The sequence below is a fragment of the Acartia tonsa genome, chromosome 6 (assembly GCF_053477335.1).
Source record: "Acartia tonsa isolate MP-2025a chromosome 6, ASM5347733v1, whole genome shotgun sequence".
NCBI classification, from domain to species: domain Eukaryota; kingdom Metazoa; phylum Arthropoda; class Copepoda; order Calanoida; family Acartiidae; genus Acartia; species Acartia tonsa.
In genome coordinates, this window is record NC_137265.1 from 22,808,514 (window position 1) to 22,828,624 (window position 20,111).

A 20,111-nucleotide genomic window follows, 5' to 3' on the forward strand; every position below is an offset into this window, starting at 1 on the left:
ATTTCAAAACATATTATTTTAAATATATCAATAGGTAATAATAAATAAGTCAATAAAATGTATAAGATCACAAAAGTATAAGGCCATTTAATCACATTATTTCCTAGCGTCATGATTATATAACATAAAATTACAAAAAATAATTAAAAATATATGGTAATATATAAGTTATTATGTAGCATGCAAATTGCAAATAAATAAAACATTGTTTGTAAAAACACAATATTGGTATAAAAAAGGCAAGTAGTAAACAATAAAACTTAAAATGTGAAGAAAAAAATACTTTACACAATAATACACATACTAAACTTTTGTGAAATAAAGTTTTTTTTTATCTTGAATACAAGAATAAATGTTGCTACTAATCCTGACTCAATTTTTAAAACATTTCAAGTAACGGATAAATTAAACTTTGTTTAATAATAATTTACATTTTGCCATCTTTCTCTGATTATGTTATAATTGGTTGCTCTTTTGGTGGTTGTAGATTACCAGAAATATGAGATTTCATGTGTGTCTTCAGGTTACCCCTCTGGTTGAATCCTTTACCACATAAATAACAAACAAATGGTTTTTCTCCGGTATGAATTTTTCTGTGTCGACTGAGTCCGCCATTTTTACTGAAAGCCGCGCCACAAACCTGAAAACAAATTTATATTAAAATGATTATTCAGTACAATTCTTTTAACACTGCGGGGATTTTTAAGTAGTAATAACATAATCTAAAGTAAGCATCAAGAATGCAAGACCACTAAATGGAAACTTTTGTTATTTGGCTACTACTTTTAACCTCTTTAGTTATGACGTAGCTTATGCCTAGATTCGAACTTGATCTTTCCAACTACGAGCAGATGGGTTAAGCCTACCTGACATACGTAGGGTTTCTCTCCAGTATGAACTCGCAAGTGTGTGATCAAATCAAACTTAACATGAAAAGATTTCTCACAAAATTCACACTTGTGTTTCCTTCATGTAAAATAATTAATAACTTTTCAACAATACAACACACAATTATTATTATATAAAAGTAACTGTATGACTGTCTGTAGCGAGAAATCTGTCTGGACCTATATGTAAAGCTTTAATGTAGAATGAAGCTTCTTTCATGGTACCTCCCAAGAAAATCACCATAATACCTTAAATTTCCTCTTTATTTCCTTTTTGATTTATTTAAAGTGTGAAGACAATCTTCTCCCCCACCCACCCCCTTATCAAAATCTTATAGAGGTCTAAAATGTATTGAAAAAAATCTTAATTATTTATTCCTTGCTCCGTGTATTTTAAGATGGCGACCAAATGATGTTCTGTTGAATGTTGTATAACCGCAGGTTTGACAGATAGACTGATATATGGAATATTTTTTCTTCAGAGTTTTAAGTGATAGAAGTTGAAATAGATTCTTAATTTCCTGTTTAATATAGGTTATCTATTAATGGTATTACAATATAAATAACATTTCAGATAATGAAACAAAAATAATATTCCTGTTTTGGCGCGGAATGTTTGGATGCCATGTGTTTCCTAACCTCCATCTTGTTATCAAGGATAACTCCACATTCAGAACATTCAAACTTCTGGGAGTGACGATTTTTTGTATGCATCTACGAATACAAAATTAGTTGTAGAAGTTAGAACAAGAAAACAGTTCTACACTATTATTCAGATTGACATTGCATTGGTTTCGATTAAAAATCTCTTTGATTGACAAGAAATTCGGTGATGTTTGACATTACAACAAATTAATAAAACCTGGCTTTATCCAATCAATATCCTGCGAGAAAAAAACACATATCACAAGTACAAAAAGAAACTTGTTTACCTTTAAAGATACTTCAGTTGCAAAAGCATTATTACAAACGTCACAGATATATGAAACATGAGCTTCGCTTCCTGAATCTTCATATTACACTTGTCAACTTTTGCTTATAATAGTATAATTAATATAACAATTTCAGTTGTGCAAAGGATAATTGAGAAAATTTAAAGCTGGCTATTGCATGGCATTGCATTTGTAATTTAAATAAAGTATTTCTTATTGTTTACAACTTTTATGGACAAAATAGGTCTAAAAAAGTAAGGGAGGGAGGGTATGTAGCCGCTGACAATTACAAGGAAGGGAGAAGGTAAAGTAAGCCAGAGCTGGATCTTTAAATGTTTAGCCGTTGCCGCTGCCAGAGGTACAACCACTTACCTAATATAATAGCGATCTTTAAATCAAATTGACTACGCGTAGCCGTGGCCAAATAAAAATAAAATTTAAAAATAGAAGAATTAGATATTCATATTTCCAGGATAGATGGCATTGCACTGCTGTAAAATCTTTTAAAAATCCATACATTATTGGCAGCGCTGGCAGTGGCTACGGCTACGACTACGGCCACGACCTCAGCTACGGCTACGGCAGCGGCATCGGCTACACATTTAAAGATCCAGCTCAGACTACAACCCTTTCCTCCTTCCACTCTTAAAAGGATAAAGGATGCAAAAACTATTTTTTGTCGAAATTAGCCATAACCCTCTAAGAAAAAGGTGAGTGAGTATTCCTGTAAAGTGTTGTCTAAGTGAATCAATACTCTCAAAACTTGATCCGCATGTGGCACAAGGAAAATTTTTATTTGATTTCATGTGGTGCACATTTTTCAGATGTTCCCGCAGTTCCTAAAGTACAAATATTGTCTTTAACTTCAATTTTAATACATTGATGCTTGAAAATTGCTTAAAGTATTCAAAAAAGGTTAACAAACACAAAAAAAATAACTTCAATGCTAGTCTGTCGGTAATACTATGGGAGACTTAGCTTCTATTTGAGATAGAGAGTAAAAATATATTGAAAAGATACTTCTGACAAATAAACGTACTTAATTGATATCATGTAAGAAACAACAAATTATTGCTTGAAATTTTTGTCATTTTACCTTTGCATTATGAGCATCTACTATGTAACTGAATTTGTCCGTCTGTCTGTTTGGTTTACCTAAAGTTTCAATAATGTTTAATTTTTTTCCTAATAAAACTTTTACCTTAGGTGCATCAAAAGACTCTTGGCATAATTTACACTCGTGTCTTTTAGAATGGAAATGTTCCACGTGACTTTTATACGACAACTGGGATAACAAAACCTGTCGACAAAAAAAAAGAATTTAATATCACTGATTTATATTACTACAGCAGCTACTCTTTAACTGTTGTCTGTCCATCCATACTTACACCTGACAAAATAGTTAAGCTATAAGCAAGGCGACAATTTTTTTTTTTTGAGGGGGGGGGGAAGGGTAGGGATAAATATTTTTTTTTTAAGGTTTAGGGTATTTCCAAAAGTTTTTTTAGTGGGCCCCTTTAACCCTTTACGTCCTTGGCTATATAAGTTTATATAAAAAATTCAAAAAATTATTTATATAGATCTTTAAATTCTTTATCACCTTGTCGCATTTATCACAGTATACTTTTTGGTCGTCAGAATAATGTTTCTCTTTTTTCCTATTCAATCAGATAAATTAAGATTATTGGAGGGAATAGGCCATCTGTATAAAAACTTATTCTCAGCTAACAAAAGGAAATGATCGACACTAAAGGGGAAAAAATGTTTGAGAAAAGACATATAGCTAAAATTTCGCATTACATATTTTATTAGAAGAGGTGAAAGGGGTGCATCTACTTGGGAAGACTTGAAAGACATTCTTCTATTTTGTAGCTTAAACTGATTTTAAAAATAAATTAATTTATATTGATTGATGTTCCTGTGTGCTTGCAGTTCACTCTTGGTATCAAACATAGAATTGCATATATCACATTTATTTTCAGAATGCTTCTTTGATATGTGAATCATAAGTCCCTGTAAGCATGGCTGACATTCAGACACTCTAATTACAGTAACTCTCATAGACGTCCAAGGGGGGGGGGTTAAGTGGGGATTACCCCCCCCCCCCTATTTAAAATTCACCCCTACCCTGGGGGTGCCGTAAGCACCCCCAACCATTAAGGAGGGGGTATTTCCCCCCCCCATACAATTTTTTTTTTTTGGGGGGGGGGGGGTAAAAAAAATTGCGCGCGCCATTTCACCCCCCCTAAAAACGAATTACCACCCACTTAAAAAATTTTAACCCCCCCCCCCAAAAAAAAGCTTGGACGCCCCTGGTAACTCTATTATTTGTTTTTAATAACTTTATAGGCATATTTTGATGCTTTCCCTCAAAGTGCTGACCCCTTATGTTTTAAATAAATTGAAAATAAGAGTAGTGGAAATTTTTCCCTATGCATAACACCATGCCCAAACCCTGCGGTGCTACCCAGCACTTAATATAACCTAGCCTGAAGGAATATACAAACAAACGAAAAACTAAATGACCCCCCCCCCCCCCACTATTTTTAATTTATTTTTTAAAAGCGGGAGGGGAATCCGGAGATTTTTTAAACTCTAAAAGTGTCAGTAATACATTCCTTTTCATTTGGTAATATTTTGTTACAGTGTAAACATTTGTAGCTTTTCTTATTTTTGCAGGTTTTCCTAAAAATTAGGATTTTATCATTGTTGTAAAAAAAGGATGACAACATCCATAAAGCAAAGCTCTGAAATGGAAGGACAAACGAAATAAACACATTTTGAGTAAATTTGTTGGAAAACTGCAGCAGGATTTGATTTTAGGATTTGATTATAGGAGACCTTCGCTTATAACATTGTTCTGGTTGTCCTAGGCATCATTATTAAAAAAATCAGATAAATATATAGAGATGTTACGCTTTCTAAATTGTATCCTACTGTTATAAGAATTAGCATACAAAGTTTGAAATCGATAGGACGATTTTAACATGTCTAAATTAACGAAAAGAGCTAACCGTTGCGGAAATACGAGTTAATTATAGAAAAGCTTCGCTTTTATAAAAGACCTTAATCAAATAAATTATTCGGTTTAAAAAAAAGTTTACCTATGTAGGCTCAGTGCTTTGTTGGTTTTAAAAGAGATATCACAGGATGTACATTTCAAAATCTTCGAATTTGCAGCACTATTGCCTAATTCGTCATTTTCAAGTTTCACTTTTTTGGAAGATTTTTTTCTTGGAAGTTCTATATCTTTGTCAGGTTCATAGTCACTAATTTCATTAAGAAATGGATAGAAGTATTTTCAACTTGATTTATTCTACATTTTCTTTTCAATGTAAACAGCCGCTCATTCTAATGCCAGTTATCTAGGGCAGCTCATCTATGTACAAATAGTTATAACAAGCGAAATTCGGCTACGGTTACCAATCTCAATGTGACGTGAGAAATTGCAAATACAGAGGAAAAATTTTAACAGTCCTGATATAATGTGTAATAGTTTTAATAAGCAATGTATTTGCATTTGTAATCCATTAAATTCCTGCTATCATTGTTAATATCTATATCATTATCATCATAGTCATAATCATCTGATTGTATTTCAGCTTTCACAAGATAATCTTCTAGCTCTAAACCAGGGAGAAGGCTTTTCTCTCTTTTTATACCTACAAACAACAACAACATCTAAATTATCTAGTGAATAAAATATTTCTTATAAAAAATCACAAAGAAAACATCCCTAAAAATCTCACTACCAAGGATGACAACATCCATAAAAACGAAGCCCTGTAATGGTAGGACAAATAAACATTGACTCTTGTAGAGTGTCAGAACTGTATGAACAGAATATAAAAGTGTAAGTTTTTACAAAATTTAACCTAAATATGTTGCAAAACTGTTAATTAAAGGATACTGTTTAAAAATCAGATATATCAAATAATAAATATTGTTGTCAAAGTTACCTGTATTATAAAAAAGATCAAGGTCATTTTCATAGTTTGAAGGGTTAAGGGGAAGAGTGCTAGCAAGATCAACAAGCAAATTTCCTACAAAAAAAATATTCCTTAATTCATTCAATTATTAGAAAGGTTTCTGGAACCAAAGATAAACTGAGAGACCATCCCATAAAGAAAATGTGGCCAACATTTGTAATAATAAAATTAAGCTTTGGACTGATATAATTTGAATCTTAGGCCTGAAAACACCATAAAAAGTAGTCAAATACTTTTAATAGTTTGATATCCATAAAAGATTTGAAGAAACTTTTAGGTGTATCATCTCTTATCCCACAAAAAAAACCTTACCTGCTTTCTTCCCCTCTTCCTTGTAAAATAAGGGTCCAACCCCTCCCGTCCCCCGAAAAAAAATATAAGGTAAGGTGCAACCCACAACAAAAAGTGGGGTGTTAAAAGGAAAGCATGTGTGGTTATTATCATAAATATTCTCCAATAATCCAATTAATGAAGATGATACCATAATCATAAATGTGTATAATAAAAAGCATATTTTATACAAAAACTAAAACAACTTACCTAGACTTTCTTTAATTGTTTTCAGTTTACATAAAATAGAAACTAAGGCCTAAAAGTTTTGAAAGTATTATATTTTCTTTAATTTGAAACATGTTGTTTAATGCATATTTGTAAATATTTTTAAAAAGTTTTCATAACTTCTGGTATTCCAACATTACCTAAAGATTTAACTGGCCAGATTTTGGGTTAAAATAAAATATGATAATTCTTTCCTTATCGGTATCAGTTTGTAGTATAAGAGCTTGGCACTTGTTAATACAAGAGACAATACTGCCAAGTGCATTATCAGCATCTGTTATTAGATCAGTATTGTTCACTCTACTATCTGCTTGAACTTCAGCTGTTGCTTCAGTAGAGGTAGAATTATTGAGAAGTGAAACATTGGCTTTACTGTCTGAATTATAAGCTTTTTATAAAAGTTCTATTCTTGAAACTAGGGTTAGACAAGGGGTAAAATCCCCCAATAACTATTCCACTATCTTTTATTCCTTACATACCTAGTTATTGAAAGGCGTTGAAACGTCCTGCAGAAAAAAAACCCTATTGTCTGAAAGTCCTAACTTGAAGCATTGCTGCCCATTAGTTAAGCTATAAAATTTCGTTTATTTTTAATATCTAAGTCACACACCTGATTAAGTACATGACAATTTTACAATTGTTGTATAAAATGCTTTCCTTCAGGTACAGATTTTTCAAACGTCTGTTCAGTTGAAATAACTTGCTGTTCATAAGCATTTTGCAGTTCTGAGAGGTTGTGTGGAGTATCTTGCTGTTGGTATAACTGAGTATGTTGTTGTTGTTGAGCAAGAGAGAGTATTCGATCAAGCTCTATATCTGGGTCTAGCTTTTCTTCATCTACAGTAAATATATTTCATTGACATTATATTTGCAAGCTAATACATATATCATGCAGTTCGTGTTTTAGACAGTGACATTTTGCTTGGTAGTTGAGAAAAGGGTGTTTTGCAGGGTTATAAAGGGATACAACAATGGCCAATAAAGAGACCAGTAGGTTGCGGGTATTTTCCGTAAAGGTGTGAGTTTTAAGGCATTAAAACAGTAGTAGAACGATAATATTCTCTAAATATGTGTATTCCTTATTGAATAGAACCATAGACAAAAATTTTTTTTAAGTTAACAAAACCTGAAAATTGTTAAAAAAAACCCTTAAATTTTCACCCAACGCTTCGCTAATGTCAAGCTGACAAAATATATTTTTAACATATAATACAAAGAATTACCATGGACAATCAAATAATGTTTTTAAATATTAATATCTTTGAAATAATTAGCATTATTTGTAATTTCCAATAATTTTTTATAATTGTCAATTTTATTCTTATTATCAGTTTGACATTAACGAAGCATTTGATGAATCTTCTTGTATCTTTATGTACACAAAATTGCCCTTTTAATAGAATAAAATTAGTGGTTGAAATGTTTGAATACTCAACTTAACGAACCAACCGATTAAAATTCAACTTTTAGAGTTAGACCGAATCTAAATAACTAAATGTGTCTTTCACCTTCTATCAGCTATGGTATAATTATCAGATTTATTTGAAACTTTGGCATTGTTATATATTTTCTATAACAATAATACAAAAGGTATATTATCTTTACTCACCTTTAGAAGAATTAAACTTTCTATTTTCATGATTAAACTGTTCAGTTTCCATAGATGATACAAGTACAGTATTATTTTCATTTTCAACTATAACACCCCCACTATCCTCATCTAATTTCATTCTAAATCTGTAATAGTACATTTTTTCATTTAATTCAATTAGATATACAACAGGTATAATGATTATTTATAGATAAAATAATTACCATAATCCAAATAAGTTTAAACAAATGTTAAATAAGTCAAAAGTTATTTTTATTTCACCATGGCAGTTTTAAAGATTATCAAATAAACAAGTGCAAAAATATTATAAAATCATCTTGATTTCAATTAAAGTTGATAGTTCAGTTTAATTACAAAATCATTACATTGCAGTATCACAAATATTTGTATCAAAATTTTTATAAACTCTTTTAAAATTTAGTTTGCACATAAAAACTTATTCTTTAACACAAGGAATTAGGTTTCCAGAAATGTGACTCTTCATGTGTGTTTTCAGATTACCTTTCTGTGTAAATCCTTTATTGCATAGATTACAAATATATGGTTTTTCTCCTGATAATGTAGAACTAGTTTAAAATCTATCTTATTAAGGCAAATATGAATTTAATCTGACAAAAAACTTATCTAGTTAATAAAATTTATTTTACAATACTTTTTCTTAAAAGTTTGATAAAAAACTTTAATGAAAATGATCGCTAGTTCTATTCCTGTATGAATAATTTTATGTTGATTTAAGGCACTATTCTTTCTGAATGCTGTTCCACACACCTTGTAAGAGAATATTGATTTAAAACTTAAATTCAAAACTCTAAGAATAAAATTATACAAATACATTTATGCTTATAATTAAAATATTGTGTGTGAATACATGCAATGTTCCACATTTTTGAAGCTTTTGGATACTGTTACTTGACTTTTTGGCAAAAAAAACCTGCCTTGTTAACATAGATTTAAAGACTCGATAATCATACTAAAGCATAGATATCAATCAAAGTTTCATATCCTACATTTTAATGTGTTAAATTATAATATATTTCGCCATCATTAGACAATGACATTCCTCTCATTAATTTAAATCTTTACCTGACAAACATACGGCCTCTCACCAGTATGAACTCTTTTAATTCATTATGTTTTAAATAAAGTAGAAGATTTAAGAATGTCAGTACATTTATAAGTAGAATTAGTACATAAAAAATGACATAAGAAGTAGCAACAATTTGAAAAGATTTCACCGGTGTCCTGGATAGGAAACAGGTTTTTTTTTACATACGTCTCACAAGACCTATGTAGTCATGACCGGGAGACAATGACGGTTCAGTACATGACTTTTGTTAAATCACAGCTGATCATTTTTGTGGATTTTTTTGAAAATTACTTTTATACCCAAATTTTTATAGTTTTTCCTTCAAAAATCACAATTTTCTCACATTTGCAGCTTAGTTAACTTAAATTTACACAAGAAAAGTATAATAAATACAGCTGAACTATAAAACTGCGTTATCATTAATAACAAAATCTTTAGAAATCTTGAATAATCTAAGATTTGTAGTCTAGAAATGAAATAAGAGTTATTTGAAGTAAATATTTGAATTGATGTCTAAACAACTCTTGTAATTAACTTTTTAAAAAATATTTCATGTCCCTGTTGCATGCCTTATGACATATTGTATTTTTAAAACAAGTTTCCTTGAAATATTAACAAGTTATCCTGCTCAATATTGGTTCCTGGCTGATTTGATGTCTCAACATCAAAACAATATCTGCTTGGAGTATAACATATATATCCACAACCACAGTTGCCATGTTTAAAGTCCTATATTACCATATATACCAGGCTACAATTGAATATACAACCAGTCCTTGGTTCAAAAGAGCTTAGTAGTAGCTTAATATTTTTAACAAGTGGGATTATCACTTGTAAGTGTTTGACATGAACTTGGAATCCGTGTAAAGACCAGTCTATAGCTGGTCTTGACTGAGTCTCTGCCTTATGTACACACTGCTTGTCTTTACTACTGATTAAATGTCATAGTGAGAACCATGGAAGGTTTTACATAGGTGAACCTACAGAATGATTATAGATACATATTGGATTCTAAGCTGGATGAATAATTTGCAAGATAGTGTATTCAAGATAGTGTAAGAGCAGCTAACTGACAGGAAAGCACTTGGCTCATAGCTTGAAGAAAATAATAGTAGCTTATTACTAGAGTGAATGTGAATGCTGGTTACATGATCATAACTGGATTTTATTCAAGTGTGATTTCCAATGCAACTTTAAAATCCAATTTGAAAATAAACACAAGCAAGTTCTTTGTCCTAAGCAGATCAATACTACCCTTCCTAAAAGCTACCAGTAGTAAAGGGACCTAGGAAGGTGTTGAACAGGAAGACCAAAATGTAGGATTATCAAAGCAAAAATAAAGGGCAGTTTGTCTATCAAGTGGTGTTAAATTTGGAATCACAGACCCACCTGACTTTCAATCAGCAGAGTAGGCGGAAACCATGGTGAATTTCTGAGTAATAGAGAATGAGAGGATATGAGCTCTTAGCTGAAGTAACTAAGGCAAGGGAGTCTTAAAGACCATGTAGCTAGATGCATGGCAGTCTTGGCTTTCATTCATGGAAAGATCTCTCATGACAGTAGTTGGTTCATAGGAAACCAAAGGAAGTAAAAAGTAAGAATACTTGAAAGTTTATTCTGAATCTTGAAGTTATCCCTTTATATGGCAAAAGTCAAGCCACAAGTTCAATAGCAAACAAGTGCCATAAAGAAAGAGTCTAAAGTGTGTGAAATTGTTGATTAACAAACAAGGTCAGAATTCTAAACTGACTTCCATCAAGATTTATAGGCTGGGGGAAACATGTCAGCCAGCTAGAATAGAGGTCTGGCTATACCAGGGTGGAGAGAGGTACCCTATTTAGTGGAAAGTATTATGAGGCATACTTGTTAAAGTTGAAGGACAGGGACGGTAACTTTAACGTCTTTAAACAAGAAGTTTAACATGTGGATTTATAGGAGATAATGTTTTAGTGAAAGAAATTTGAGGGCAATAACTTTATGTTGTGGAGTCAAAGGCAAAGTCAGATAGATTGAATCATGTTAAAGCCAGGTGAAAGCCTATGGAGGCTAGAAGCAGTTCTAACGTGCAAATTTATTGTTGAACATTAATTCAAAATAATTAACTCTTACTCAATTTCTAGACTACAAATCTTATTCCATTGATTCTGAAAGATCTTGTTAGAGGTGATAGCACAATCTTCAGTACAGCTGTTACTTATTATACTTTTCTTGCATAAATTTACGCTAACTAAGCAGCAAATGTTAGAAAATTGAGATTTTTTGGGGAAAAACTATGAAATTTTGGATAAAAAAGTAATTTTCAAAAAAATCCACAAAAATGATCAGCTGTGATTTAACGAAAGTCATGTACTGAACCATCATTGTCTCCCGGTCATGACTACATAGGTCTTGTAAGACGTATGTCAAAAAAAACCTGTTTTCTATCCAGGACACCGGTGATTTAATCTTTAGTGAAAAATATCATTATCCTCACAATTTTTTATAGTCTTAAAAAAAATTCAAAAACTTAATAAATTCCTCATGTGAATAGTGAGAGCATGTTTGATATGAAAAGATTTCTCACAGTGTTCACATTTATGCTTTCTGTTAACAAGAACAAATTAAGGCATATCATATGGCAAATTATTGGGTACTTTGTGTATTTTAGACATATGCAAAGCGTTTGATTAAATCTTATCTGATCATCATTATTTAGAGGTAAAAGTATGTTTATGAGTTTATCTGTTTGTACCGAAGGATCTCACTAACCACAAAACCGATAAGGTTCTACTTTACAATTTACTCTAATGGGTCCTAGGAAAGTTCATAAAAAATTTTTGGGTGGGTATAACCACCCTCCTAAGAGAAATCAACGATAGGAAGAAATTACCCTATTTTAACCAATTAGCTTTAAAACTAAGGTAGTAGCACTTAAAATAAAATTGCTGGTATAACATGTAACGAGTTACCAAATCCCCTCCCCCCCTCTCATTTTATATCCGTTGTTCTATTAATATATAAGAAAAAAAGTAAATGTCTTATAAAAGTCAAAATTTGTCCGTTCCTTGCTCCATGTATCTGAATATGTCGCCAGAAGGATCCTTTGCTGTGTGTAGAATGGCCACAAGTCTGACAAACAAACTGGCAACAACAATATATTTCTTTTTAAATGGCGAGCCGAGCAACTTATTACTATACTGAAGCTTTCAGAAATTTGACAAGTAATTTTACATAAATATACTTTATTGCTTAATTTTGGAGTAGTTATTACCCATTTTTTTCCAAGGAGAACAATTTAAATTAAATCAATAAAAATGGACTATTCACGAAAAAAAAAAAATTAAAATATTGTTTCCTCTTGAGGTACGGCATGCAAAGCAGTCATATGTTTCCGTAACTCTTTCTTGCTGTCCAATAATTCTTCACATTCTATATTATTTAGAAGTTAAATTATGTGGTAAATCAAGATTGTAATGGTAAATTAATAGAAAATTGGAAAAAATGAATAGGCTTTTATAACAGGGATTTAAAGGGATAAGACTTTGGGCGAAAAATTGATGTACTGTACATCCCCAATGGACAGATCATACACAATATTAAATTAACCCTTCTGTAGATTGAATAAGTGGTTGAAATGTTTGGACACTCATTTTCATGAAACAACCGATTAAAATTCAATAAAAGTACCCAAAGTAGGTCAGCAAACAAATATGAAAACGTTATTATAAAACTTTGGAGACTAGTGTAATTAACAGCCCAATATCCCCTCCCTCCCTACTTATAAAAGCATTCTGCATTGGTTAGGTAGGATGTGTTTACTGTTTATATTCTCAAATATTTTAACTTCAATTAGTTCCTGAACACTTGAACTTCTGAGAATGTTGATTTTGAATGTGAATTTTCAGGGAGTCCTCAGAGGTAAACAATTTGCTGCAGACTTCACAAGTTACATTTATATGGTTGGCCTCTATCATATGATTATGCAGGGATATCACACTGAAATATAATTTGTTATTTAATAATGGATAATATCTGAAGTACGACAGGTACATTAAAAGATCTAACTAATAGCACCAGCTTAATGTTTATGTTACCCATTGTGTAGTGTATGAATCTTCCCCTTAGTAATGATTCCTTAGACATTATGATTTCGAAGGGCCTTCTTATTAATCATCCTATTCATTAAACAGTCAAGGCATTCCCCCTCACACTTTAGGTGTCAAACGACTTGCTTAGTTTTTTTTAAATCTTACATTATAAAGCAATGTTAGACTGACTCAAGCTCGACAAGGGAAAGTTTTATTTTACTTGTTACTTTACCTGTTAAAAGTCTGTTTACAGGTAGCACATGTGAGACACTTTTCTAATTTCTTGTCATGCTTCAACATCATATGTTCTCTCAACTCCTTTCTACTCTCCAATAACAGGTCACAGCTTGTGCATTTATGCTCTTTGGAATGTGCTCGTTCTAGGGTTTTAAATCTTTTACATTCTGATAACAAGGGAAATCATGTGGCATATAAAAGAACACTTACACTTACACTTTTACATTAGCAAGAAAAGTATTTCAAAAGAAACAGTGGAATTTAAAGTCTTAATTTTTAAAGGCATAATTTTAATATTATCAACGTAAAAAGATACTATTGATTTGCAAAAGGTTTGAAAATAAATATTTCTTGTTTTGCATACTTTTGATTATAGGTACAACTTTAAAAGTAAGATTCTATAGAATGAAAAGCTTGCAAAATACCTAAATGTCTTTGATAGGAATGTTTCTTGTTAAAGGTCTTATCACATTTTTCACAGTAATTCTCTGACTCACTTTCATCTACTTTTTCACATTCTTTTTGGTGATTAATCAAATCCTTTTTTAACTTAAATGAAATTCCACAGCCTTCACATTTTAGTTTTTTCTTCTTTTTCCTTTTGGGTCCTTTTTTATGATTGATTGATTTTTCTTCATCACTGAAGGGATTTTTTTTATTCATGGACATTGATATTAACAAAGTATTTTCTTAATTAATTTCTAATGCATTTAACTTAAAATGACTTTCAAAAGTTGAAAAGAATCAATGTTAAATCTTTAACAGGATAAAGTGAATCATTTACTTTTTACCAAGGGTTGCATCTGAAGAGCTAAAATCTAGAAATTAAATATAAATAAATAAAATCCCTTGTGGTCATAATAAAGTCTTTATCATCAAGGTCATTATTGCCATTGTCATTTTTATCATAATTTTCATTGATTTCAGGTTTCACAGTATCATCAGTAACTGCTGCTGCAGCCAAAGCAAATTCTTCCAAGTCAGTTTCTACTTTGATCATTGAAGAAAGGTTGTTGGCATCTTCTCCTGATATTTCTTTTAAGATTTTACCTAAATAGATACTTAACATGAAGAAAAAAAAAATAATCACAGGAACAATGTGTATATGAAGTGTTTTCTTTAAAAATGTGTACACTGTACATACATAATTTATTACCTATAGTTTCTTTGACAGCACAAAGTTTAGAAATGACAGGAACCCAAACTTTGTTGCTGTCACCAGTATCCATGGTGATAAGAACAGCTTGGCATCTGTCCAGGAAGCTGACAGCTTCATCCAGGTAGTTGCAAGCCTCTGTAGTCAGCTCAGGATTGGTGAGAACAGCCTGAAGAACTCTGCTTTGAGCCTCATTATTAAGGGTGTCTTCAGAAAGATTCTCTTTTACATATTTCAGGTTAGTTGCAGGCTCAGATTGTTCCCTGCAATTTTTTATAATTTTATAATAAAATTCCAAATATAATAATACAACAAATTTGGAATGTACCTTAAATGACATTTTCCTTCAGTATATTTGTTTTCCAAATCTTCCTGTAATGAAAAGTGTATGAAGTACAGAGAACAAGAATTAATGGACTGGGAAACTAATTTCAAATAAAAATTATTTTAAGTATTAGGTACCTTGTTGTCTCTCACAGGAAAACCATTGTTTGTTAACAATGCAGGTACACATGGATTTGAATCTATTTGTTCAGACTTCATTTTTCTTTCCCAACTTAGTAAGAAGATTGGTCTATTCTTGATGAACAAACTTTTTGGTCTAGATTAAAAAAAAGTATTTTACAATAAGTGAAAGTTTTAATTCAAAAATATAATTTTAGTTCAAAAGATTAAATAAATACATTTATCCTTTCTGTTTGCTATGTAATGTTTTTATGCTGTTATCCTGAATTGATGTAATATATACCACTGTCTAAACTTTTAGAATATAGCATGAACACTATTGTTTTCTGGTGAATTTTAAAATTTTGACTCACCTTTATAAAGTAGAGGTTTGAAAAATATGCTTTAGTTTCATTTTTATTATAAAACATTTCATTTCTTGTCATAAAGGTAACATCTGTAAGTAAATATAAGAATACAAATTATCATTAATATTACCAATTTTTCTATATAAAAAAAATGAATTTCAAATAAATCAGTAGGTAATAAGGTAAAAATTAATATTGAATGAAGACAACGTTATAATTTTCAGCTATTCTACAAAATTACGCTTTATCTATCAATCAACTCTTTTTTAAAAAAAATGCTATATTTAGTTTAGTTTAGTTTAAATATACTATATTACATTGCTGTATCTTCTTAAACCCTTGTTTTAAAATTTAATAAAAATCTTTCAAAATTTGTTTGCACTCAAACATTCATTCTTTAACACAAGGCGTGATTCTTCATATGTGTTTGCAGATTTCCTTTCTGTGTAAATCCTTTATTGCATAGATTACAAATATATGGTTTTTCTCCTGATAATATAGAACTAGTTGTATATCTGTCATATTAAGGTAAATAAGAAATAAACTTAAAATAAAGTAACAGGATGTCTATGTGTTTGTCTGAGATGAAGTATATCTCTAACCACTGAACCGACATGGTTTTCCTTAACTACGTAGCTTCGCATAGGTCCTAGGAGTATAACTATTTAGAAGGAGGGTATCACGATTCACCAACCTTCGAAGAGAAATCGCCATTAGAAAAAAATTGCCCCCTCCCCCTCTCGAACCTCCATCTACCTCTAGTGCCCCTAGAGACCTCTAGAAATAATAAAAAACAAATTGTTTAATAGATGATTTATCAAATTAATAACAAATTATTGGTAGTTCTATTCCTGTATGAATAATTTTGTGTCGATCTAAGGCACTACTCTGCCTGAAAGCTGATCCACATTCCTTAAAGACAATATTGATTTGAAATATATTCAAAAATAATACAAATACATTTATGCTTCTCAGTAGAATATTATTGTGAGTCCAATTTGTCGAGAAGGATTGCTTCTAATAATACAATGTTCCATATTTCTAAAGTCCTAAGATGCCTAAACCGTAACATTATATCAAATTATAATAAACTTCAATTTAAAATTATAGCAGTATCATGTACACACATTTATCGTATTAATTCAAAATCTTTACCTGACAAACATACGGCCGTACACCAGTATGAATTCTTTAAATTTATTAAATTTTAAATAAAGTAAATTAAAAATGGCAATACATTTATAAGTAGAGTTAGTACATTAACAAGGACATAAGAAGTAGCAACAACTTGAAAAGATGTAATCTTTAGAGAAAAATAGCATTATCCTCAAATAAAAGCAATAGGAATTAATTCTTTCAGTATGTCTGTAGTAAAGAATCACACTAACAGCTGAGGACCTCCTATTTATAGTTCCAGAGCTGAAATACTAAATCACAATTTTTTTCTAATTTAAAAATAATTCCAAAACTTAATAATTTCCTCATGTGAATAGTGAGAGCATTCTTGATATGAAAAGATTTGTCACAGTGTTCACATTTATGCTTTCTGTATACAAGAACAAATTGAATCATAACAAAGCAAAATTGATAGGGTACTTTGTGTTGTGTATTTTAGACATAAGCAAAGTATGTTTTTGATTCAAATCATATTTAATCATGTTGATCATAAAAGGATGTTTGTGAGTCTATCTGTTTGTACCGAAGGATCTTGCTAACCCTTAAACCAATATGGTTCTTATTCACACTGTAGCTTCTCATGGGCCCTTGGGGGATTAATAAATATTTGTGGGAGGGTAACACCATGCCCTTACATTGCAACTATTATTATGATAAAATACATGGCAACAGCATTCTGCGTTTGTATCAAATTTCTTTAAAAAATAACTAAATTAAGAAAAGTTGTGTTGATTAAAGTAACAAAATAATTAAATTTATATCTATTGTCCTATTTAAATATCTCAGAATAAAAGTAAATATCATAAAAAGTTTAATTTTGTCCGTGCCTTGCTCCATGAAACGCAAGATGTCGATGATATGCACTCTTGCTGTGTGTAGAATGGCCACAAGTCTGACAAACAAACTGTCATCAACAACAATATATTGATTTTTAAGTGGCGAGCAACTCATTACAATAAAAGGCATTCAGAAAAGTGTTGCAAATGGAAGGTTGATAGAATAAATGTGTCAAGTAATTGTTAATAAATATACTTCAGCTATTTTTTTTAGGAAGGGGAGGGGAAGGGACGCCATTTAAAAAAAAATAAAACATTGTTTCCTCTTGAGGTACGGCATGTAAAGCTTTTATATGTTTTCGTAACTCTATTTTGCTGTCCAATAATTCTTCACATTCTAAATCATTTAGAAGTTAAAAAAGTAGGTACTTTCCCTTAAAAATAATTTGCAAGGACAGAAAAACCCCCCTTATTTAAAAAAATCAAATAAGATACGATGGGGGCATTAGGTATTCCTTCCGGGCTAACCAGGGAGTAAGGGAGGGGACAATGGGCAATTAATTCTAATATAAGAGTTTTCAAAGAAAGGCTATGAAATCCAGATTAATCCAGAAAATTTGGAGGAAATTGTAAAGGGATTGTTAAATAAATCTAGAAAACTATGAACTAAGAAAAAAGCTCCTTTTTAACCTGTTTATTTCCATTGCCCCTTGCCCCCACCTCCCTTCTTCCTTTCCCTTTCTCGTCTGCTTTAAAAAAAGGAGGTGGGGGAGAAGGGAGTGAAAGATAGTATGGGAGGGGGCTGTATATTCTTAACTCTGTCTGCTATATTCAAAACTTACAAACCGAGTAGTCTGAGACTCCTAAAAATTGAATATTCGATCCATTGTCCCCTCCCTTACTCCCTGCGGGCTACCCTATACCCGATAATATCTAACCTAGCCTAAGGCAAAAATAAACGCACAAAAAAAACCCACCCTCCTTTTGTTTCAATTTATTTCAAAATAAGGGATTTGGGGGCATGCCAATGCTGGGGGCCTATCCAAAAAATCTTAAAACTTGGGAAAGTTTATCACATTAGAATGATTTTATCCCAATTAATTTTTCTTCTCAGTCCAAAGATAAAGCCTATAATCACCGTTAACGCAAATGTGTCAAAACTCTCCCCCTCTTATATTTTTTAATGAATTTGATATTGGTTACTTAGAATTTCTAAGTTTAATGTTTAGTATCATTAAATATTTTAACTTTGATAAATTCCTGAACACTTGAACTTCTGAGAATGTTGATTTCGAATATGTTTTTTCAAAGAGTCCTCAGTGGTGAATAATTTACTGCAGACTTCACAAGTTACATTGATATGGTTGGCCTCTAACATATGATTTTTCAGAGATGTCACACTAAAATATTTTTTTTTATATTTATAGCGCTGAAGTAAACTGGTACATAACAAGGTCTAAGTAATTGTGTAGGTACCAACTTAATGTTCATGTTTCCAATTGTGTATGAATCTCAACCCTATGTGTATTATTCTACAAACAAGAAACTTTATATATGTAAGTCTAAATTTTGCATGTTGGTTGATTTAATCATACTAATAAAGATCTTAGACAATCCTATTACTATCCTATAAAAGTTCAGTTGTTCCACTTGTTCAAATCATACATCATTCACCTGTTAAAGGTCTGTTTACAGGTAGCACATGAGATACACTTTTCTAATTTCTTGTCATGCTTCAACATCATATGTTCTCTCAACTCCTTTCTACTCTCTAATACCAGGTCACAGCTTGTACATTTATTCTCTTTGGAATGTGCTTGTTCTAGATTTTTCATTTTTAAACCTTTTTCATTTCGATAACATGAGTAGTGATATGGCATATTAAGAATTATTATTTTGCATCCAACTTTTTTTTAGGCAAAAATAGCAAAACATAGCATGTCAAAAAATGAATTTTTTTAATATTATGTGGGGTTTTAAAGGTTTAAGGAGGGTAATGTACTGTATCTAAGTTGAGGAGGGTAATTACCCCTTTACCCCCAATATTGGAAATCTATGCATAAAATCATACTATTGATTTGAAAATACAACTTTGAAACTAATTATCTATGAAAAGTTTTTAAAATACCTAGATGTCTTAGATAGGAATTTTTCTTGTTGAAGGTTTTATCACATTTTTCACAGTAATTCTCTGACTCACTTTCGCCTTCTTTTTCACATTCTTTTTGGTGATTTGTCAAATCCTTTTTAAACTTGAATGAAATACCACAGCCATCACAAATTAGTTTTTGTTTCTTTTTCCTTTTGGTTCCCTTTTTATGATTAGTTGGTTTTTCTTCATCACTAAGAACATTTTATTCATAGACATTAACAAAGTTTTATTTATTACTGAAAAATGGCTTTTAATTTAGATTAGATAAATTTTAAAAGTGATAAAGAATCAATGTTAAATGATAGTGTAGTATCTTCAACATTACAAAGTGCATCTTTTACTTTTTAAGGTTGCAACTGAATTGCTCAAATTCTTAATATTATTGTAAATGAATAAAATTCCTTGTGTTTATAATAAAGTCTTTTTCATCAATGTCATTATTACCAATATCATTTTCACCATTATTTTCATTGATTTCAGGTTTCACAGTAATTTCATCCAGGTCAGTTTCTACTTTGATGATTGAAGACAGGTTATTGGCATCTTCTCCAGATATTTCTTTCAAGATTTTACCTAAGTAGATACTTAACTTATAAAAATAAAAAATTAAATTAATTACCAGGAAAAATATATGTAGTGTTTTTAATGAAAAGTGTACATACATAATTTA

The 20,111-nt window shown here is 30.9% G+C and overlaps 1 protein-coding gene across 1 annotated transcript in view; it reads right to left on the reverse strand.

Moving 5' to 3' along the window:
* LOC145323017 (uncharacterized) overlaps positions 1-20,111 on the reverse strand; it is a 21,126-nt gene continuing 1,015 nt past the window's right edge. The window contains exons 4-21 of the mRNA XM_080165405.1: positions 14,526-14,788; positions 14,218-14,419; positions 13,795-14,009; positions 13,365-13,512; positions 12,901-13,040; positions 12,400-12,473; positions 12,109-12,185; positions 11,583-11,648; positions 9,062-9,095; positions 8,684-8,746; positions 8,419-8,528; positions 7,976-8,103; positions 7,002-7,203; positions 2,337-2,463; positions 1,485-1,601; positions 1,263-1,342; positions 867-963; positions 1-640 (exon numbers count right to left, since the gene is read on the reverse strand). Coding sequence (XP_080021531.1) covers positions 452-640; positions 867-963; positions 1,263-1,342; positions 1,485-1,601; positions 2,337-2,463; positions 7,002-7,203; positions 7,976-8,103; positions 8,419-8,528; positions 8,684-8,746; positions 9,062-9,095; positions 11,583-11,648; positions 12,109-12,185; positions 12,400-12,473; positions 12,901-13,040; positions 13,365-13,512; positions 13,795-14,009; positions 14,218-14,419; positions 14,526-14,788 — 2,332 coding nt within the window. The 3' untranslated portion in view covers positions 1-451. The remainder of the gene's footprint in view (positions 641-866; positions 964-1,262; positions 1,343-1,484; positions 1,602-2,336; positions 2,464-7,001; positions 7,204-7,975; positions 8,104-8,418; positions 8,529-8,683; positions 8,747-9,061; positions 9,096-11,582; positions 11,649-12,108; positions 12,186-12,399; positions 12,474-12,900; positions 13,041-13,364; positions 13,513-13,794; positions 14,010-14,217; positions 14,420-14,525; positions 14,789-20,111) is intronic.